The following is a 23505-nucleotide window of genomic DNA, read 5'->3' as shown; positions in this document are numbered from 1 at the left end:
CACAAGAGAATGCTGGGGCAGGAAGGCCTGCCAGTCTCGCCACCCCCTGGCGCCCCTTACTTCCATGTGTTAGGGGGAAAAGGATGTCCTAAAGCTAATTCCATACAGGCTTTGTGGACTCCACCCCCACCCCAGGCCAAAGCCAAAGACACTGGGAACTCCAAATCCCATCACCACCAAAGGTAAGGTGGCTGGGACCTGAGGGTGGGGTTAAGCAGCCTGGTTGATATAAAAGGCAGACACGCGGGCTTTGGGGGATCCCCATTTTGGCTCTCCACCAGCTCACATCAGCCAGCCAGCTCTGAGAGTGACTCTGGGTTTTTTCAGGTCGTCGGATTGGGTAGGACGCATTAAAGACTTTATTTCCCTATTTTCTCCCTGAGTTGTACATTTTCCTTATTTCCTTTTCCCTTGTAAATAAACCTTTTATTAACCTTTTGTGTGTGCCTGTAATAAAGTATTAATAAGTCCCTTTTTAAGCGCCGCGGGTGAGGACCCAGCCAAAAACCCCGTTAAATATCGGTGCTGCTCTATAACACATGTACCTGGTAAAATCCCCATAAAAGCCTGAAAAAGCCACCGAGGGCTCCAGGACTCCTCCTTAGCCCATCTGCTCCGATCATAGAGATCCTGCAGTGTGCCCTTCCTGCTGGCACTGCAGTATTGCTTTGCTGTAACAGGTCATGAAGAAAGAACTTCTACCAGCTTGCAGGTGAAGGGGTGGGGGAAGACTGATATTCCTGAAGGCACTTTGCACCTCTAAGAATTTAAGAGCCGAGCCTGCACCTAATGTCTCATAAAAAGAATGGTTAAAAACCCACAGCAGTTCCTGTATTCTAAGAACGCTCTGGGCCATGAGAAGAACACTTGTCTGTGTTTAAACAATCTGACCCGCCTTTCTGGGACGGTGCTCTTTGCTCTGCCTGTAATTTGTTTCCGTCTTTAGAGAAGTTCGGTGGGAAAATTCCTAGCAGGTGCCATGTCACAACGCGGAGCCCTGGAAACCACCAGGCGGCGCTGTGCTCCCGAAGCGCGGCCTAGGCCCGAAAGGCGAGGCGGTGTGACCTGCTGGGCACCCGTAGCTCGGCTTCGCGAATCGCGCCGGAAGCGGCTTCCTCCCCGGAAGCCCGGCCCCTGGGACGCCGCCGGGGCTGATGCTGGAAGTCGCCAAACATGGACGTGGACGCAGCGCGCGAAGTCCCGACGGCGGGCAATTTCGTGGTGGTCGGCGGCGGCATCGCGGGGGTCACCTGTGCCGAGCAGGTAGGGCGGGGGCGCCGCGGCTCCGCCTCTTCGACTCCGGGCTCATCCCTGCCCTTCCGGCCCCTCTTTCGCCGCTGCCTGCGCTCCCCCGGTGCCTTGCTCCCCAGAAACTGGGGTCACCTCGCCAGCTTAGACTCAGACACTGGGAGGAGGGTGGCGAGCAAGTTGTTGGGGGGCGGCTTGGTGGGGAACCAGGGCCTTCCGAGCCAGATCCTGGTCGTAATACTGTCAGAGACGTGAGGGCTTAGGACTAGAATGTGCCATCTTAGAAAACTCAGCCCCCTCTCTTGATTAGCTGTTTGACTTCGGCTGCCAGATGGTGCTGAGTCCTTAGTGCAGCGTAACTTAAGAGAGAAAGAAACCCTGACATAAATTTCCCAAACTTTGAACTCGCAAGAGCGTGGACATGTCACCACTAGTAATATTTTGTAAAGCAACCAGCAAGGGGATAAAATGCAACTTGGGGACTGGGTTGTTTTATTGACTTTAAGTGAGCATAAGCAATCACTGATGTCATAAGAGGGCAAAAAATTCAGAAGTTTTTTTTTTTTTTTTTTTAAGTCTTATTGAAGTAACATTGTATAAGGTTCAGGGGAATCATAAATTAACATCTGTATATACAGTAAGTCCACTCCTTTTTTTGACATTTTCGGCCTTTGGATAGGTATTTTGCATTCATTCACCAAGTAAACCCTTATGTTCTAGGCACTATGGTAAGGGCTGATTAAACAGAGCATAGTTAGATATAACAGAGCATAGTCAGATATAAACAGAGCATAGTTCTTGCTTATTAGGGACTCGCCTCTAGTGGGAAAGAGATGTAAATAAGCCATTACATCAGTGTGTTGCGTGTGGAGGTGACGGGAATGAGTTAGGGAGGAGTTGCTGTTTGAAAAGGAGGTATCGGTTTGTCTCAGTATAGAAGAATGAGTCAAAGTTCACCAGGTAGGTTAGAAACACCAGCCACCCAAAAGTATAATGACAGGTGAAAAGTATGGCAGTGACTGGGAGCATCAAAGCTTAAACCACATGCTGCTTGGGGAAACTAATGCAATGAGGCCAGAAGGTTGACGGAAACCCAATCATACAGGGTCTTATATATCATGCTAAGAATTTCACAGGAACTTACAAGTAATCAAATGATTTTGAGATGAGGGCCATTGTGATCACATGAAAATAGCTGAAAGGCGATTAGTTATGTGTCAGGGGCAAAGATACCTGTTTAATATGAGCTGGGAGGTTACTTTAAAAGTAATTTTAGTAGCATAATGTTTTGAGAACCTAGTCTAGCAATGGAAATAGGAGATCATTACAGAATGTATAGATGAAAGATAACAAATGTGATAATATTATGAATTATTAGTAAATTTGGATAATATGATACTGAAAAGAAGCCGATGGGACTTCCAGAATGTGAAGGTGAATGAGCATGCAGTTTTAATGGTGTAGTAGAGAACAAATAGAGATTGGTGGAGTTTAAGAACTGAACTATGAGTTAAAGTGTTGTCAAGAACTTAAAGGAGAGGTGGCTAGAGGAACGTGATTAAACCAAAGCAAGATAAACTTTGAAATGTTAAAGTAATAATTGAAGATGCTTTGTCTTCCCTATTTTATATCTGGTTGGACATTTGGAAGGGAAAGAATAAATAACATTGTCCCTATCTCACTCTCCATGCCCTGTATACTAATACCTAAAGTTATTTTTCATATTTTTTTTCTTACTTAAATAAGTTGGCTGTCCAGTTTCCATCAGAAGATATCCTCCTGGTAACAGCTTCTCCAGTAATTAAAGCAGTTACAAATTTTAAGCAGGTAAGAACCTTTACATAACTTTCTTAATAATAACTGTTATACCAAAAGAAAATACAATAACTTGTGGGAAACTGCTTAAAGTAACACATAGTCTTTTGCTAGTCCTTTTTTGCTGAATTCAAAGCTCAAAGTTTAGAATTACTCAGATTGCCAAAAGGACTCAGAATGATACTGAATCACTGTTCAGAAAATCATAAATAAGATTCTTTTGAGGAAAGATGCAATGCTCATCTAAATATGAATGCAAATATATATGCATGTCTTTATAAATATGTGTGTGTTTACAAATTAGAAGAAAAGAGCTTCTAGTTGAGTTTGCACTAGCAGATAATCAGTTTCAGATAAGTATTAAGCATTATAGAATCTTTCATGGTTCCATATTATATTACATATATTATGACATTTGAGTAAGATCTAAGATCATTTGAGTCACACATTATCATAGAAGGGGATCTGCAAACAATTTTTTAAAGATTTATTCATGTATACAAGAACCGGGGTACGGGCCAAAAATGCGGGAGGGTGAGAGGATTCACCAGAGACAGAGTGTGGAACAGAATAGGCAGACTGACTAAAATACACTGCTGAAAGGAGCAGCGGGTGAGACAGGCGAGGTCTGCCGCGCCATGTGGGAATCTCCCTGCCAGCCGGGATGGAATCCACGCTGCAGAGGTTGTGGACAGCTTCACAGCGCTGCACTCAATCCGCTGTGCCAAAGGGGAGGCCCTACAAACGTTTTTAACCCGGTACTTCACCTGCTTAAAAGTTTTGCACTACTCTTCTAATATATGTGCATTTATAAATTATATACATGTCCACATTGTCCTACAATTATGAATATTACAATGCCTGTGCAAAAATAAATTTAAAATGGAAAACAAATCTTCCCACATCTCAGTAAAGACTAATACCATAGTTTTTGATTTAATACGAGCTTTCCCTTATAATATTCTGATAATAGAATATAACTTTCTCATGCTATAAACCCCCAAAACCAAGGTCATTTCATGCCTTTTGCTGCTCCTTTATAACACTTAGAAATACATACGATATCTTAGTACCTGGTGCAGCCACAGGAACAATGGGATTGAAAGACCTAAGCACTCATGCTGGCTGTTCCTCTCTTTTAAAAAAGTATATATTCTGTTGTATACACTTAAAGGCACACACATAATGGTGCAGGGCTAGGTCTTACAAGTGTCTTTTCAGGAGATTTAATTCAGCATAGCGATGCAGAGTTGTAAGCCTTTGGTTCAGTTTTTGCCAATTTGTGCTTGGGATGTGGTGACATGCACTGAAGAGGTGTGAGCCTTACCCTCTAATCATAATAGAGTGTAGAAAACCCAGTTGCCTCATTTAAAAAGGATTCATTTTTAAGTACCCATTTCTAGTGTATCATTGGTGACTGGGACCATTTATACTATTTTGAGGAATGAATGGAAGGTAACTTGAATATAAAATAAATCAACTTTTCTCTTTTCAAAATAGGCTGCAAAGAGAAAAAATTAGGGTGGCAGTGAAAAGTATTTAGTTTTATTTTTTTAAGGTGGAAAACACCTTATCATGTTTACCTGTTGAGATTAAGAAACCAGTGGGAAAGGCTGCAGGTGAAGGACCGACAAGGAATGCATAATGAGAAAAGCATCCTGAGGAGGTGAGAGGCCAGGAGTGTGGAGCACAGGTGAGGGGATTCACCTTGGGAATGTAGAAGGTGGACAGTCAGTGGAGAAAATGCTGTAGGATTTGTCAGTATCTCGAGTCTGGTTGGGATAAGAGGGGTATTGTTTGCTGAGAAGGAAGTGGGTAGATAGACTATATTTGGGGTTAGTAACAGTGTGGAAGATTGTGGAAGCTGTCCCTGGCTGTGCTCACTGCACTGACCTTAGCAGGGACCATACTGCAACTTTGTTCCAAGGAAGAACAGTGTTGCAGTGCTGGGTTGCAAGATGATTTACTTTTTTTCACAGAACATCAATTTCCCAGGAAACAACAAACTGGGTATATTTGGAAGATGGGTCAAGTAAGCCTTTCACTTCACGGAAAGCAACTGGCTGTATTTGTTGCCAGAATGAGAGGACTAGAGTTTTTAAGCAAAAAATGAGTATTTTGGAAAACTATTCTTCACTGTGAGCATCATGATACTTAAACAATTTCCTGATGAGGTTGTGGGGGAGAATAATGAATGTGATTTTTCCATACTGTAGTGATAGGAAATGTGTCCTGCGCACATGTGTGGTGCTCCCAGAGCCATTCAGAGTGCAGCACAGATGCCGGTGTCAGGCTACACATCCACCTGACCTTTAACGACCACACCTGTCACACAAAGGAGGCCGTACCACTGTCTAAAAAGGTTGCCTGTCTGTGAGAGGCCAGACTGCCTTTGCATGTTCCAACCAAAACAGTGCACTGCTGCAGTCTGAATGCAGAGCAGAGGTGCAGCTTAGCTTCTCCTAAGGCCGGCCTTACAGAGATATGCAGAAATGTAGAACAGTACCCTTCTTCTCACCTAATTTTTTTCATGAAAAATATATGATGACCTGTGGGAGCACTGGGTGGTGGATGGGGACTGGTAGGTAGGAAGTGGGCGAGTGTTGTAGGGCAGGGTGCCCTTGGTCCCCAATCCTGCCCCCAGTGAGCCAGCAATATTTTCCTTACATGATTGTTCTACTTGCTAGGGGTCTGAAAGGGTTATGAAAATGTAGCAAAGTAGGGTTAGGGGACTTGGGGGTTAGGAATAAGGGGGAGAATATCAGGCTAGAGATGAAGGAGACTTAGGGAGGCCTCAGCAGCTGCCACTGTAAACCCTGGTTGATGATGAGACCACTGCACATCTGAGTTCACAATCTGGGAACCAGATGATGGAGTGGAGCTTGGACTGAGACCAGGATAGATACAGACAATCTGTTTAACATGTATTAGATTTATTGTTACTTTCAAGTGAATACGAAATATTTAAACTTTTTATCATTTTAATTTCTAATGTAGCAAATGTCACTGGGTTTAACCATACAAACAAACTCTTTGGGGGATCCTCAGTCATTTGTGTGATTATAATAGGGTCCTAAGATGAAAGGTTTGAGAACTGTTAGGGCCACGTAGTAGGATTTCCCTGCAGTGTTTAGGGAGCAGGCAAGGGCATTCTGCAGGGTGTGGTTCTTCTCTAGTTATTGGTGTAGGACTAGAGAAAGCAGGTTGTGGATCTACATTTGGGAGTTTGGGGCAGTTAGTTGTTAAAGATAAGAACAAATGATCCACTGTAGAGTCTTACCTGGATACAAAGGAAAGTGAGTCCAAGAGGATGCCGATGCCTTGAGGATAGGAAAGTTCAAAGACTAGATCACATAAGGTTAGCTAATGGGCTAGAAGGATGAGGCAGTAGGTACACTGTTTGATGAAAGTATAGAAGTAGGTAGTCTTAGCATTTGTTTTATAGGCCAGGAAACTAAGGCTCCGGGACTGACCTACCTAGCCCACAAGGGGTAGAACTAGTGTTTGAGCTCAAATCTTCAAGTGCCGCCTCCACTCAGTCTAGTCTAACCACTGCAGAAAGTGCAGGTGACAGGCTTTCTTGTTTTATGAGCAGGGACTAAGTACAATAATTCATCACTTGGCACTGTTGATAGATTCTTGGAAACCACAGACAATGAAAGCAAGTGTTCCAATAATGGCATTTCATGGATTATTTTACCGTATTACATTTTCATGGGGCAACATGGAGCTACCTGTTAGTTGATGACCTGCTATAGGCTATAAAAAGAAATGAAAGTATTTTTATTTAAAATTGATGAAAAATTCAAGGATATATTTTTTACCTCTTTGATCTAATGCAGGTTTCTAAAGCATTGGAAGAATTTGATGTTGAAGAACAACTAAGTACCATGTTAGAAAATCGCTTTCCCAATATTAAGGTTATAGAATCTGGCGTAAAGCAACTGAAGAGTAAAGAACATGTAAGAGACTTTTTTTTCTTTAATGACAATTTGTTAAACCTTGGTGAAATTTTTCCTGTCTTCATTAGGCCCTACCTGTACTATTTCTAGCACCCAACTCTGTAGTATGCATAGTTCAGTTACACTGATGCCTATTATTAGAAACATTTGTCCTTTTTGTGAGTTTATTGGAATTATATATTTAGTTGGTTGAGCATTTTAGGTTCCACATTTCAAATGAGCATTAACATTTATGTTGACACTGGAGCTGGGAAACAATAGCATTAACGTGAGGAACTTTCTTCTAGGAGCACTCGGTGTCATAGGTAATACAGACACGTAAACATAATTAAATGGACAGTAAAAAGTGCAGTCATTGAAATATTGTCAAAGCTCTGATATTAGGATTTTAGGAAAGCTTCACAGAGTAACATTTGAGCTGGGTTTGAAAGATAGGTGAACCAAGAGTTCACCAGGTGGAGGAAGACCTTCTAGGAGAAGGAGACTGTGTGTTCAGAGACCCAAAGGAAGTAAAGGGGGCTTATGGAGTAGTGAAGTTGTCACATGGATCAGGATGAAAAGAAGTAAGGAGACTGCCAGACTAGGCCAGAAAAATAGGTAGATTGAGAAAAGTTTTCTGTCTCGTGCTAAGAAATTTTATCTGTTTGGTAATCACGGGAGAAATAGTGAAGAGATTTTATGGGGACGATGATGTGGATTTTATGTAAAAGATTTCTTTTAGGAAGATAAATCTAATAGCAGCATCAAAATGGAGTCAGGGGTGGAGCAAGTAGTGATGCATTAGTCTAAAATGATGTAAGACATGAACCAAGAGGAGGATATTGTTGGAAAAAATGGCCCAGATGTGAATGAGATTTCTGTTGTGGACTCAGTAGGACTCAGTAACCTGTTGGAGAAGAGTGACACAGGCCCTCACAGGAAAGGATGTTAAGGTTTACAGTGTCTTCAGACGAGCTTTAGGTAAGATGGAAAATAGAGTTTGGAGTTTTTTTCCTAAAGCAGCTCTAATTTATGAATTTTCCGCTAAGGAGAAAGCACATATACAATACATTTGAAACACAAATCATTTGACAGGAAAGAAGAGAGGAAAAAAGTACTAATTTTTTTCTAAGAAAAAATAAAGTTTTATATCCTCAAACCAGAATAAGTTCTAGTATTTATAGTGGTAGTATATATCCCATGTAACATGCCTGTCTGTTTATTTGCAAATTGAGGTGGGCTCAAAAGTAAAGTAATAAATTGTGAGGGAATTTCTGTTACAGCATCTGATGAGTCATTTTCTCCTGTAACCACTTGAAAGTGTCCTACAGAAGAGAAGTCTGCCTTCTCTTCCCCATTCTTTATATTCCTTTGTGCATTAAAGGTAAAGTGTTTTACCTTCTTGCCTATTTCCAAAAATTTAACAGTAGCCAATGAAAAGAGGTTTTGTTTTTGTAGTAGTGAACTGTTTTAAAGTTGGCTACCATAACATGTTTGTCAGTTAAGGTTCTAATCAGATTACCTGAAAAGACTTGTATAAAATTCCTGTATGGTTTATACTGTACTGGATTATTGGTTTAGGTGTTTGTTGTGCAGCTGAAGAGGTAAACTGAGTAACAGATATCTCCGTGTCTGTGAAGTGCTCTGTTGTAATTTGCCAGGTTTTATAAATAAAACACAGAACAAATATTAGCCCCTAAACCTTTCCAGCAAAGTCTGGCATCTCTCAAAGTAGCATGCCCTTACATATATCTGCTTTGTAAAGGCTATTACTTATTTGTAGGTGTTCATTCAGGCCTGGCACATGAAAAGGTATTCAGTATCACTGATCATCTGGGCAATGCCCATCAAAATAACAAGGAGATAATCATCTTATACTTGTTAGACTGGCTGTTATCAAAAAGGCAACAAATAAGTGTTAGCAAGCATGTGGAGTAAAGGGAGACCTTAGTTACTGTTGGGGAGAATGTAAGTTGGTGAGCTACTATGGAAAAGTGTATGGAGGTGCCTCACAAAATGAAAACTAGAAATTTGATATGATCCAGCAATTTCACACGTGGGTATTTATCCAAAGAAAATGAACACACTAACTAGAATAGGTGTATGAACCAGATACTCGTTGCAGCATTATTTAAAATAACCAAGATATGGAAACAATTGTAATGTCCATGGTAGGTGAATAGAGAAAATGTCATATATATGCAATGGAAAATTATTCAGATGTACATGAATATATTAATTAGTGTTATACTAATATATATAATCAGATATTTAAAATAGTTGGATGTCTAGTAGGCATTTTTAGATTCCTCAATATTATTAAAAATTAATATAAGTGGGCCTCCCCGGTGGTGCAGCGGTTGAGCGCTGGGCTGTGAAGCTGCCCGCAGCCTCTGCAGCGCCAGTTCCTCTGCAACGCCAGTTCCATCCCCAGCCACCGGGTGAGGGTCCCATATGGCGCGCAAACCTCTCCTGAGGCTGTCTGTGGCCCGCTGCTCCCCTCAGCAGTGTATTTCGTCAGTCTGCCTGCTCTGCTCTCCACTCTGGTGAATTCTCTCACCCTCCTGCGCTTCTGACTATACCCAGTGCTTGTATAAATAAATAAATCTTTTAAAAAAAATTAATACAAGTAACTTTATAGCTGGAAACTGCTGGGATTTAAAGTTTAGATGTTTTTCGCTTACATGAAAAGATAATCCCCAAAGAGCATTTGCTTTGTTGGTAAAGTAGTTGTTATTTGTTCTTAAGAATATAGAATTAAGATTAGCATGTCTAATCTTTTCAGGTTAAGAAAACATTGTAACTTCTTTTACCAACACTGCTTTAACAGATACAAAGGTGTAATCTGACTAGAATCTAGATCTTCAGTGGCTTCCATTGAGATTAGAAAGGTTCACCAGGGCTCACCCAAATCTGTTGTAATTAGAATGCTCAATGTTAAAATATCTTAATGTTCATAGTACTTAACCTCAGGTCAACATACCTTTCCAAATACTATGAGACTCTCTAAGGTTAAAGTGATTTCTCCAAGGGAGAAAGGCTAGTTTTCATCAGAACCTCAAAATGGCTCAGGCCTTTACAGTCATGAGTCACTGGACTAGAGACGACGTTTAGATACTTAGTTCTCGCATTGCTGCAGCAAAGCATTGAGTATTATTGAGAGGCAACTTTTGATACTTTTTACTTTTGTCTTACTAAATTTTTAATTTAAAATGAAATTTTGCACCTACACCTTAATATATTTCCCTTCCCTCCTTCATTGCTGTGTGTTTTGCAGTGCATTTTTACAGAAGATGGCCGTCAGCATATATATAAGAAGCTTTGTCTGTGTGCTGGAGCTAAACCAAAGCTGATATGTGAAGGAAATCCATATGTGTTGGGGATCCGCGATACAGACAGTGCTCAGGTAACATTCTGAGGTAGGGTCATGAGAAAGGAAGTGAAGGTTTCTTATACTTTCCTGCATTTGATTCAAAGTGTTCTACTTATAATTTAACCAAAAGTATCACTGCCGATTTCCATTGGGTTTTCATTAATAATTTGTTTTTTAGTTCCTGTTGATGTTCTATGTTCTTTCCATTATGATACCCAGGTATCTTCACTATAGTAAAGGTTACAGTGTACATTACTCACACATTCAGCACCCCACCTTGGTTGGGAACATGTGGTTTGCCACCTAAATAATATAATGATCTTTTTCCAAATGGGTAAAGCATATTCAAAACTTGCGGAACTTATTCTTCACCAGAGAAATTAATATGCAGATCTTTGTGTACAGAATCAGACAGAATGTTAGAACAGAAAAAGCCATTTGGCTTACTGTTCTGCTCAGGGTCACTAATAAATTGTCCTAATTAGGGTGAAACTTTATCTGTGGAACCTTGTACAACTCTGCTTATGTATTTCCGGATTTTTTGATCCCTTTTACCAAGCAGCTTTTTCTATATTCCTATCACAATACTTCATCTTATCTCAAGTTTGTTGTCTCCTGAAGTGATAATTTTACATTTATGTAATAGTATTTTATATTTTTGAAAATTAACAATGTTTTCTTTCAGCCTCTTAAATAATCAGGAATTTAGAGAAAACTGGGAGGACTTCATTATCAGTTCACACTTGAGGTGGGAGGGTCAAAGAAAAGGACCTGTTATCAAAGACTGAGTCCCTAATGAGGTGCCAGCCAGGCTCCTGTATGTAAGGGATCCTCATGGTAATTCTGTGTGACAGTCACTACTCCCACTCTGAAAATGGAAAACTGCGATGGGGAAATTAAGTAATATGTCCCTGTAAGTTTAGTTATCAGAAGTACAGCTTAAACTCCACATCCAGTACATTTTACAGATCTCTAAAATTATTTACTTCCCTCAGTGAAAAACAAACTAAAATTAACTTGATCTTCCTTGTAGAATGTTAAAGGAGTTAGTTTTGATGATTATTTATTGAATATTACAATGAATTTTTGAATCAGTTTTGTGGGGAGTGAGGGATTGAGGCATCAACGAGGAGTCTTATAATGGTAATAACATTATTTTCCAATAAATGTGAAGATATTATGTGCCTGCTATTCTTAAGCGTTATCTGCATCATCTTTTTTTTTTTTTTTAAAGATTTGTTTATGCATACAAGAATGGGATATGAGTCAGAGGCGTGGCGGCGGGGGTGGGGGGGGGTGGAAGGATTCACCAGAGACAGAGTGGGGAACAGAACAGGCAGATTGACTGAAATACACTGCTGAGGGGAGCAGTGGTGGAGTCAGGAGAGGTCTGCTATGCCATGTGGTTATCTCCCTGGCCGGGGATCGAACTCGTGCTGCAATGGCTGCGGATAGCTTCATAGGTTGTGTCTTAACCCCTTACACCACAAGGGAGGCCCGTTATCTGCATCATCTTAATACTTAACAGAAACCTTACAAGACAGATGCTTCTAATTTCCATTTATAGTATAGGAACCTCAGGTGCAAAGAAGTTAAGCAACTTGCCCAAGGTCACCTAGTTGGTAACTGCTAGAGCCAAGGACTCTGTAGTCTGTGCTCTTAACCACTGTGCTGCTGTGCTTCTCATTCCTGCAAGTTCTACATGCTGAGTTATTCCAAGAAAAGTGTTCAGTGAGGAACTGGAAGGAAAGGCTGAATCTGTTAGTTAGGGTACAGTTCACTGTCATGTTAGTAAATTGGTCAAATGATTGGGAATGTGGTAAGCTAAGGACAGTGTCTTAAATTCTGAAGTACTCTTAAGTGTGATGATATAAAATGCAAGGAAAATCAGTAGAGGCACTGCCATCAAGGCAGTGTGGAATGAAACATTGAGGGGAAAATTTGTGACACTAATTGAGATGGTACATCCTGGCAGAGTAGGAAAGTGAGATTTATGTTGTTGTTCTTAGGAATATTGATGAAGCCTCTTGCTTCAAGTATTGCCCACTGTTATAAAACAACAATGTTGTTTTCTTTTGAATACAGGAATTTCAGAAAAAACTTATCACAGCTAGAAGAATAATAATCATAGGGAATGGTGGTATTGCACTTGAACTAGTGTAAGTATATATACATATTCTAATATTTAAGAATTTTTCTGTAATTCATGTGATTATTGGCAGACTAGAAAACATCTTGTTTGCCTGAAAATCATAAATATAACTGTTTTTCATGTGTTTTTAGGGAGAAAAATATTTTTTTAGCTTTCATGAAATTCGTAGTTGCAGACATGATTTGATTTAACCCATAGTTGTATATTGAAAAACAATTTAAGTGTGCATACCTTTGGAGATTTCTACCCCTACCTCACTACTTTTTATTGTTTACACCCATCCTGCTTCACTCATTAATATTAGCTGTCTGTCTTGTGAAATCTAAAGTGTTTGTGTCTGTATTTCAGGACATGTGGCACTCCCAGTTCTTGTTATTTGGGAAATTCAAGAACTGTGAACTTGTCAATAAAATATAGTCATTGTAAGATGATATTTCAAGTTCAGATAACTTTCTTAGTGATTTTATCTTCCAGCTGGTAGCTGACATGAATAGTCTAGCTATTTTTCAGGTAGAAAATTGATACCACCACAAAGAGAACAAATTTGTATCACAGTAGGGAATCCGCTAACATCCCCTCTTCTCTCATTTTTGTCCATTCCAACTCTCAAACTGGGTTGTTGCCCCTCTTTTTTAGAGACTGGTGAATCCCAGTTTGAAAATAAGGTGAGTGGCAGTCACTGCAATTATGGCATTTGTGGCATTGTATGGAGAACTAGAGGAACAACTAGAAAGTCAGCCACACTGGCCTGGAGAGGGGAGGCATGTGACAGCTGTTCTCCATCAGCTATCAACAAAAGCATAACAGAGCTATTACTTACATTGAAAAACTTTCTTACATCCAAAAATGCACAGGGCCTCACAACCCTTAGTCCTGTCCCTCATTTTCTTTAGGTTGGAGATTGAAGACTATATAATTGGATAAAGTCGTAATTGTATATTCAGTAAACTGACAATTTAAGGAATGTCCACATGGTAGAATTGTTTCAGTTTAGGCCCACTGAGTGGGTATTTTTATTCTCCTCATGAGGTGAGTCTCTGAGGCGAATTTTTCTCATAATTTCACAAAATTATATTTCATTGCTATCTTTGAAGTGTGGTTTAAAAAAGGAAAGCATTATTTTGTTCATGTGTAACGATACCTTCTTGTTTATGCATTTTTTTGAGGACATAGTTCATAGGGTAAGGAGATGAGAGGGTATCCTGTGAGTGCCATACCCGTCAGTCAGTGCTGGTAACTTGCGGTAACTGGCCTGCTGATCAAGAATCAGTATTTTAACCTATAGTGGCATGTGTTACACTTTTACACTACTTTAAAATACAGAACTATCACAGAGAAATTTCCAGTTTATAAAAATTAAAACATTTCACTACAACCATGCTTATATGTAAATTTAAATACAAGAACTGTATAAGTACCAAATGTTTGTGCATTCTACTTTCTGTTCATCCATAATGGTAGCCAACCTGAATAGAATAGCTGTGTTCTCCAAAAAATTTGAAATTCAGTAATTAAACATTCTCTGCTGCCATAGGAGAGCAGCAGTGATGAAGGCTCGATGGACAAGGCAACAGGCTCCTTCCGACGTCACATTTACTGAATCTTTATCATCTGCTTAGCCTTGCTTATATAAGCATCTGCTTATTTCTGAAAAGTCATATAATCTCATTGTGTCACTCTATATCGGTCTATTAAAGATGGCAAAATAAACACTGCACTATAAGTGTGAAAACTTAATAACTTTAACATGATACTCTTATTACCATTGCAAGTTTAAGTAAATCCTGAAATAGTCAGCTTGACCGTAACGCCCGTTTGTCCAGAATTGTCCCAGTTTTCATCAGTTGTTCCAAAAAACAAGTCTGCAGGTAAATTATAATGGAGTTCGAAGACTTTGGGAAATGAGTATTACAAGCACAGTCACAGTGTCCAAACCTTGTTCATGGTCAGGAATGGAAAGTGGCTTATATATATTCCAAGGCCATTCCTTTCTTCCTCTAAAATCCTTGATTTTCTGTGAACTTTGTGTCTTTGTCTGGGTGCCTTGGAAATCTCTGATGTGAAGGGAAGTACTGCAGGATAATGGTTCCTTTGTAACAAGGTTAAGATAATAGTTTATATCTCTAAATCTCTTCTTTCTCTTTCTGTAATGTTGTGTTTTGAGTATATAAGATATTTGTAACCAAGGAATATGTAATGATTCCATACATTATTACACTATAACCAGATAACAAAGTTTACTCCTTGGAACTCTGGGGGCGATTCTAAAGAGCTGTATTGTCGAAACTGAACATTTTGAAGTAGTGTTCATTGTACTGAAATTTTACCTCATACTCAGTACCTACGTATTTGTCCCTTGCATACTTGTTCAGTAAAGTGGTTAAAATTCTTCTGTTGCTTATTGTACTTTAATTTTTATCTTGAAAGAGTATTTATTACCTTGTTTCTATAATCATGCTCCCTCATTTTGCCTTAAAAATACTATATTTACTTTCACCTTAGAGATCATTGTTAGTTGCAAATAGGAAAATTTCTACTCCAACTTTTGAAACTGCTATGACTAAATTGAATGTTCTTTTTAGGTATGAAGTTGAAGGCTGCGAAGTAATTTGGGCCATTAAAGATAAAGCTATTGGGAATACTTTCTTTGATGCAGGGGCAGCTGAATTCTTGACATCAAAGCTCACTGCTGAAAACCCAGAGGCTAAAATTGCACATAAAAGAACCAAATATACAACTGAAGGTAAAAGTAGCATCCAACTCATTTACTCATATATGAAACGGTTTACTTTTTAACCATACAGAAAATTGTTATAAGAAAATTTAGCAATCTATTAGGAAGATAGTAATATATATAAATATATTTATATTTTTTCCTGTGTATTTATTTTATTTATTTATTTATTTATTTATTCCTGTGTAACTTAAGGGTTTTTTAAATAGATATTTTTAGAAAAATATTTATAATTAAAACTGAAAGTATAAAGTAAATTAAGCCAGCCCATCTACAAGTACATGTTATAAGTGGACAAAACCTAACATAATTTTATTAAAAAATACAATGAGATTTAAATATAATACAAACCTCACAGTGCTTTAGTTTAAAAGAACTTTTTTTTTTTTTTTTTAAAGAACTTTTTTTCTTTAACCTTTAGCTTCCTAAATTCGGGAATTTTATAACTAGATAGTTAAAAAATGTATTTTGAAAATCGGATTGTTAATTTTCTTATTAACTAATGTATATGATATCCAGCACTCACTTGAGTGTTTATACTCAACACTCAATTAAAAACTTAAAGCTTTACATTAGAAAGTATTTGAAATAACAATTAATGAATAGAGATAACTGTGTTTAGTCATGCTGTATGTATAAATGAGAATCATATTGCCTAAATTCTTCAGACACAAGCATGATTCTCTGCTCATGACTTTTAAATCATTTGAATTTTTGAACGCTTTAGGAAGGAAGAAGGAAGGAGAAATGAAAGTGAATGCTAACAATTTAGGCAGTGCTTTGGGACCTGACTGGCACGAAGGCTTGAATCTTAAAGGAACAAAACAGGTAAATTTTCGTATGCTGATTAAATAGGTCTAAATGCAACTTGAAGTTCTTAAAATTTTTGTGAAAGACTGGTTATGAAGACACAGTCACATAGTCACTAGGTCACTTTACTTACATCCCTAGTGTTATAAAAGGACTTCACAGCAACTTGACCTAGTTGCCCACCAAAGACTGATGGATAGTAGAGTCATCTAAACCTGACTCTCAGCCTCCTTTTGAAATCTCCAGGGCTGGAGATCTCCACACACAGGCTCCAGACTGTCCTGTTTTAAATTAATGACTTCTCAGAGGTTACCACAGATGCATTGTGAAATGTAAGATTATTTTACTAGATTCTAAATAAAATACACATTTCATATCCTAACTGGAGAAGCAAATGACTACTTTTACTGATTTTACTTCTGGAAATTTTAGTTTGTTATCAATGGTTAAAATATTTTGATATTTAAGTATTGCAAGATGCATACCTGCAGTTCTGATTACTATGTATGATTTCTTTACAGCCTTGGGTAGCTGGAAGGGAGGCTGGATGCATGTGTATCTAATATTCCTGTTGGAAATGAGGCAAAAATCAGTTCTTCTTGAGCCTTCAGATTCTAAGATTAATAGTAATTTTAACCAGGAAACTTCAAGTTATTTCCATGAACAGTTATTAAATATGTCATACTTACCTGGCATTTTATTAAGGTTCTGGGATTTAACATTTAGTTCATAAGACCTGTCCGCAGAAGTTTTTATTGTCTCAGAGTTGTAATTTAAAAATATATAGCCATGTAGTTATCAATGAATCTTCTATTAAAAGGCACTCGAGCTACTTGCCACTGGAGCCACTAGATCTCTCTGTTCTCAATGATTAATCTCTATGCCCTTTATGCACAGAAATTGAAAGGCTTATTTTGGGCCATGTGGTGTGTTTTCATTTTTCTATATGTTACTACAAATATAAATTTTCCACTATACTTTCTACAAGTATAGTGACCAGTATTTCTTTATTTTAGTTTTCTCGTAAGATTCACATTGAAACTGTGTGTGAAGTAAAAAAAATCTACCTTCAGGAAGAATTTAGAATTTCTAAGAAAACGTCTTTGATTTTTCCAAAAGACCATCATAATCAGTCAGTTACAACTGAGACAGGTAAGTAATGAAGTAAGAAAATATATATTATAATCATTTTCACAAGGATAATTTAATCTTGCTGTATTATTTAAAACTTCAGGTTCCCATACAAAATTTAAACGTAAAAATAAACCATAATTTAATAATGTAAGTTATTTCATTTTCACTATTTAATTCTTTAGATTTTATAGTAAATTACACAGTTTTATATTTCACAAAGGACTCATGGTGTTTTGACCATTACAACCCTGTGAATCAAGCAATATCTTACAGGTTAAAAGAAAATTAATAAAAATTAAGTAAAGAAAAACCAGTATTCTCAGAGGTGAAGTGACTGTCCCAAAATCAGATTGAAAAATCTGTAAATGTGGGACTAAGAAACAGATTAAATTTCTCACCACCTCTGAGAACTACCATGGATTTGAAAGACACTCAACCAAACCAGTGTGAGATAAGGCTAGTAAGGAAGGCACTGGAAAGCGAGTGGCCTACAATCTGCTACAATGTTAATATAATAGACTTCTAAAGTAGTAATTTATAAGTGATCAATAAATTTACTTTGTTAGATTTCTATGTTAAAATTTAAAGAAAAAAATTTGGGGAATACCATTCTTTTGTTAGTCACATCCAAAACAATGACATAATGTTGATGGCATTAAATAGATTTTAATAGCTGTGCTTTATAAAATGTTATAAGCAGTGCTGCTTTAAAGTTACCTCTGCTCTTTTCTTTGTTATAGTCATTGTGTGTTTGTGTGTATGTATATGTATGTACAGATATATATATGTGTATATGTTTGTTTGTTTTTAAGAAATATGGCCTGTATATGTGGAATTGACCAATGGAAAGATCTATGGCTGTGATTTCATTGTCAGTGCTACAGGAGTAACACCAAATATAGAACCTTTTGTCAATGGCAATAACGTAAGGTGACATCTTTGTCCCATTATGAATATTTTAAAGTATTTATGAAGATCACTAGTTCTCAAGCATGAGTACTTACTGTTTTAGTACAAAATTTTAACTTGACTGAAAAATACTTAGTTTTTCCTAGTGTCTTGACTTACAATATTTGCTGCTCAAAGTCCTTAATCAGAGATGAGAATCCCAGCATTTTAACATTAATGGAACATAGTGCAGTTTATGTATCTAAAGGTTGGTAAGAGAGTGACACCTGCTATAATTCTTAAAAGTGATTTGTTTAGAGAAACTATATTGTAGTTCTTTTTTAGCATTTGAAGCTTATAAAAATATCTTTTTGCAATTTTGTGTGGGGTAGTCATATGGTTACTAAGTATTCTTGATGTTGAAATTCTTGAGAATTTTATGGCTTTGTCTAGGTTAATTGGAGTTTCATTCCCTGGCTAGCTCAGTAGTCTAAACTTTGCAGCTGTTTTTCGTTAAACAACAGTACGCTGAGATACAAAAATTTGACTTGTTGCATTAGTTTAGAATACAAAAGTCATGTTTCATCTTTCTTACCACCTGTGCTTATGAGGAACCTTGTTTAGTTTGATCTAGGAGAAGATGGTGGCTTGAAAGTGGATGATCACATGCACACCTCCCTTTCTGACATCTATGCTGCAGGTGACATCTGCACTGCGGCCTGGCAGCACAGCCCCTTCTGGCAGCAGGTAAGCCAGCACATGGGCTCACATCTGTACCAGACATCCCAGAAAATAAAGGAGTTGCTGTGGGCAAATCCAGCTTTCTAGTTTTCCAACTTGTCTACTTGAAGTTAAAAAATAAATAAATAAATAAGCTTTTTTTTGTGGCATCATTAGCATTCTTGCCTTTGGTAACTTATTGTATAGTTATCTTTTAACTTAAAAAGAATTCTCAGCTATTTGTCATTCTCAGATGTTCATCAGCACTGTGCACTGGAACTAGATGATAAATGTGCTGTACTGCTGCAGTGTCCAGTCAGGTAACCACTAACCACGTGTCTATTAGTACTTGAAATGTGATTAATGTGACTGAGGAATTGAATTTTAATTTTTTTTAATTTATCTTTAGCTACATGTGGCTACCATATTGGACGCTGTAGTTTTTGACTTAAAAACAAACCACAGACATAAACCATATAGGTAAAGCATTCTGTTTCTGCTGACCCTGTTCTGTGTCTATGGGAATTATTAATGAAAAAAATGTAACTATAGCAAACATCCTTTCCTGAGCCTAACAGCTCCTTCCAGCTGCCTCTAGACTTCTTCCTGCCTCCACAGTGTTACCACCTCCTAATGATGGATCCAAAATTCAGCTTGGACAACTCAGGAGTTCGCAGTGTTGGCCCGTTCAGAAATCTGCCTATAACTTTTAACCACCTAATAATTACTGAATAGCCAACTGTTGACCAGAAACCTTATCAGTAACAAACATACTTTTTATGTTACATGTGTTATTTACTGTATTTTAAAATGAAATAAGTGCGAGAAAAAAAATGTCATTCAAATCATTGGTGTACCTGTATGGTACTGTACTGAATTTATCAATACTGTACATTTACATTGTCTGTTTACAAGAAACACCATTTACAGGTGGGCCCATGCCATGCCAATCCTTGTCCAGAGTCAGCTGTACTACAAGAATCTACCCAGTGGCCATAGTGAGGTTGTCGTAGGAGGAATAGAGGCAAGGGTAGATGTTATGAGGAAAAGGACTAGAAAACACTATATGGGAACAAGACCAGCTTCACAGGTGGAGATATATTTCATTCAGATTAACTGTGGATTGTGAAATAGTGGAAGAGCTAAATATGTTTTAAAAGTCAGCTTCACTATTTTATGTTTTCACTCATAAGAGAAATAACATGAATAAGAGTGCATTCAGCTTGTCTCTAAAATGCTTCAAATTAGCATGTTTTCTCTATGGTCATTCTATTTATGGCATATCTATCACAAACTCTCAATTAAGAATTGTAATTGGTGGGATTTTTAAAAAACAGCTTTTACTGAAAGCTTTTACTGAACGTATCATTGGTTTACAACACTATATAACATCTTGATAAATGTTGATACCACACCACTCCCATCACCAAAAAGGTCTGATTGCTATTCACCACTATTCAATTGGCTCCCCTCTACCCACGTCTCCCACCACCGTCGCACCCCCTCTGGTAACCACCATTCTATTGTCAGGGTCTACGGTTTTGCTTCATTTCTTTATATTCCATGAATATAAAATTATTCTGCTTAGCATAATCATCTCACGGTCCATTCATGTTACCTTTTTTTTTTTAGCAAGTAATAATGCTTTGGCTTATATTCACCATCGTCTTTATTCAACCATCCATCAGTGGACCGTTAACATTGTTTCCATGTCTCGGCCCTAGTGACTACTGCTACAGACAACATAAGGCAGCATATATCTTCTTAAATTACTGTTTTCATATTCTTTGAAGTGGAATTACTGTGCCATATGGTATTTTTAGAGGAACCAACATACTGTTTTACATGGTGGCTGCACCAGTTTAAATATCCATCAGCAGTGTACAAGGGTTCCATTTTCACCTCATCCTCATCAACACTTTGTTTCTTGTCAACTAGTCAGATCACCTGTAAATGGTTTTGATTTTCACTTCCCTAATAAGCATTTTTTTCACATACCTGTTGGCACCATGCATATGTTCTTTGGAGAAGTATCTATTCAGATCTTTTGCCCATCATTTCATTGGGTTGTTTACTTTTGGTTGACTTGTGTGAGTTCTTTGTAGATTTGGATATTCCGTTTCTTTATGGAATGAACAAGGGATATGTCTCCATCTCTGTGTCTTTTATTTCTTTTAACAATACCTTGTTTTCAGAGTACATGTGGAAATGCAATAAATTTTTGTATATTAAATGTGTAGACTGCCACTTTACTCATTGTTTCTCATAGATTTTTAGTGGAATCTTTAGGGTTTTCTAAATATGTCACCAATCATCTACAGATAGTGCTAGTTTTACTTTTTTTAAAAAATTTTTTATTTATGCATACAAGAGCTAGGGTGTAGGCCAGAGGTGGCATGGGGTGGTGTGGGGGCCAGGGGGGCGGTGAGAGGATTCACCAGAGACAGAGTGGGGAGCAGAAGAGGTGCATCTACTGAAATACACTGCTGAGGGAAGCAGTGGGCGAGACAGGAGAGGTCTGCTGTGCCACGTGAGTTGGCTCCCTGGCCAGGGATCAAACTCATGCTGTAGTGGCTGGTGATAGCTTGATAGCGCTGAGACATTAACACTTGCACCACCAGGGAGGCCCCTAGTTTTACTTCTTTTCCAATTTGGATTTACTTTTTCTTGCCATAATGTTCTGGCTAGGACTTAAAAACTATGTTGAGTATTACTGATGAACGGTGGACATCCTGTCTTGTTCAAATCTCCAAGGAAAAGTTTCCAGTTTTTCACTACTGAATACGGTATTAGATGTGGTTTTTCATATATGGCCCTTATTATTTAAGGTATACGTCCTCTATGTACTTTGTTGAGAGTTTATCATAAGTGGGTATTGAATATTATATTCTCTAGGATAAATTATATCCTTAATGTGTCATGCTGACATATACTGAAGATGTCTGTTCTGAGTGAATCTAGTAAACCCCTTAAGTTGCAGAAACATTTATTTTAAAATGTCTAAGACACAAACTTAAAGGTCTTTGGGACTGGAACACATTAGGGTAATAGTCCAGCTGTATAATATCACAGGCCACTTCTAACAGTGATTCTGTAGTTTTTACTGTTCTCAGTATACTCTTAGACTCAGCTCCCTTATCATAGACTGCCTCTTCATTGTATCTACTTTGTTTACAAAGGAGAAAGTAAGAAGAGGAACTAATGTAGTTGTAAAATTAAAATGACTTCCCAGAATCAGCTGCTGAAATCTGCTATGATATTTTGGGGGCTGGGCACCAAACAGTAATTGTCCTGGCCAGTGAGGTTTATTTGTATGGTAGGACTAAACTGTCTAGCACTAAAAAGTGAGGGTTAGAGAAAGGGACACACTTGTAAGTTACAATTAAAATTTTATCCCCACCTCTTATAACCTGAAGTATTTTAGTAATTTTTAATAAAATCTAGGTATCTTGAATTTGATGTAGTCCCAGCTGTTTATCTTTGCCTTCACTGTCACTGCTTTGGGTGATGTGTCTGTACAGATGCCTTTGAGGTACATGTCATGTAGTGTTTCGCCTATATTTTCTTCTATGTATTTTATGGTTTCAGGTCTTATGCTAGTTCTTTAATCCATTTTGAGTTAGTTTTTATGCATGGTGTGAGGTAGTGGTCAACCTTCATTCTTTTGCATGTAGTGACCCAGTTTTCCCAGCACCATTTATTGAACAAACTTTCTTTGCTCCAGTGCATATTCTTTGCTCCTTTGTCAAATATTAGTTGACCATAAATCTGTGGGTTTATTTCTGGATTTTCTATTCAATTCCATTGGTCTGTGTGTCTGTTCTTGTTCCAATACCATGCAACTGTAAACCAGAGACATACTACCCGAGGAGGGGAGGGAAGGACTAGAGTCAAAATAAGGGGGGAGGTGCAATTGTATGGGGACTATAACCAAAATGAAAATGCATACATTGTGCAAAGATGAAAAAAGATGTAAGAATTATATAAAATAAAATATTAAAATAAAGAAAAAAATTTAAAAAAAGAAAAAAATGTAATGATGTAATGCCTTAACCTTTGTTACCGCTGACTTTGTGGAATATCACAAAATAAATTTTTCTGGAGACTCAAAAAATATCTAAGTATCATCCTATAATTTTAGAGTAATTTAGATAGAATTGCCATATATCAAAGTCCAGTCTGTTCGTGTAAATTGGTGATTGCTTCTGTGGCAAAGATGAGTCAAGCAGTTCTCAAACTCGCTAGTTCTAACAAATCTCATGGACTGTAAAACATTGAATCCCTGTAAAGAATTTTACGAGGTTAACATGGTAACTTTATTTGTATTTCAGATGAGGCTGTGGACACAGGCTAGACAGATGGGCTGGTACACAGCCAAGTGCATAGCTGCAGATGCTTCTGGACACTCTATTGACATGGATTTCAGCTTTGAACTTTTTGCTCACGTGACAAAATTTTTTAACTGTAAGGTAAAATTAGCAAATTAGTATCTAACTTTTGTTTGTACTTGTCATTGCTGATCTTAGTTTTGATATTATCTACCTTTCCACTATACTATCTTGATATTATTTACTTGTCATTGCTGATCTTAGTTTTGTTATTATCTACTTTTCCACTCTATTTTATCATAAAGAGGGAAGTCTCCTCCAGATTTGTTCCCTGTTGGAGTAGTTCTGAATTTTGAAATTCA

General features: G+C 37.8%; 1 protein-coding gene and 1 non-coding gene across 6 annotated transcripts in view; both read left to right on the top strand.

Annotated features, from left to right (window-relative positions):
- The first annotated feature begins 1133 nt into the window (after positions 1-1133).
- The window catches only part of PYROXD1 (pyridine nucleotide-disulphide oxidoreductase domain 1), a 33446-nt gene continuing 11074 nt past the window's right edge, over positions 1134-23505 (top strand). For all 5 annotated transcript variants that reach the window (XM_054696401.1, XM_054696402.1, XM_037514252.2 and 2 more), the window contains exons 1-11: positions 1134-1263; positions 2995-3075; positions 6906-7025; positions 10282-10410; positions 12463-12536; positions 15112-15272; positions 15991-16091; positions 17090-17225; positions 18020-18132; positions 18720-18842; positions 23147-23284. In XM_054696401.1, coding sequence (XP_054552376.1) covers positions 1174-1263; positions 2995-3075; positions 6906-7025; positions 10282-10410; positions 12463-12536; positions 15112-15272; positions 15991-16091; positions 17090-17225; positions 18020-18132; positions 18720-18842; positions 23147-23284 — 1266 coding nt within the window. In that variant the 5' untranslated portion in view covers positions 1134-1173. The remainder of the gene's footprint in view (positions 1264-2994; positions 3076-6905; positions 7026-10281; positions 10411-12462; positions 12537-15111; positions 15273-15990; positions 16092-17089; positions 17226-18019; positions 18133-18719; positions 18843-23146; positions 23285-23505) is intronic.
- On the top strand, positions 5881-5959 carry LOC119248507 (small Cajal body-specific RNA 18). The gene has a single exon (XR_005125939.1). It is a non-coding gene; the product is annotated as a small Cajal body-specific RNA 18 (non-coding RNA).

Source organism: Talpa occidentalis, unplaced genomic scaffold (genome assembly GCF_014898055.3).
Source record: "Talpa occidentalis isolate TD23 unplaced genomic scaffold, MPIMG_talOcc4v2.1 talOcc4.16, whole genome shotgun sequence".
NCBI lineage: Eukaryota > Metazoa > Chordata > Mammalia > Eulipotyphla > Talpidae > Talpa > Talpa occidentalis.
Note: the sequence above shows the minus strand (reverse complement) of the source record. Positions and strands in the feature narration are given on the sequence as shown.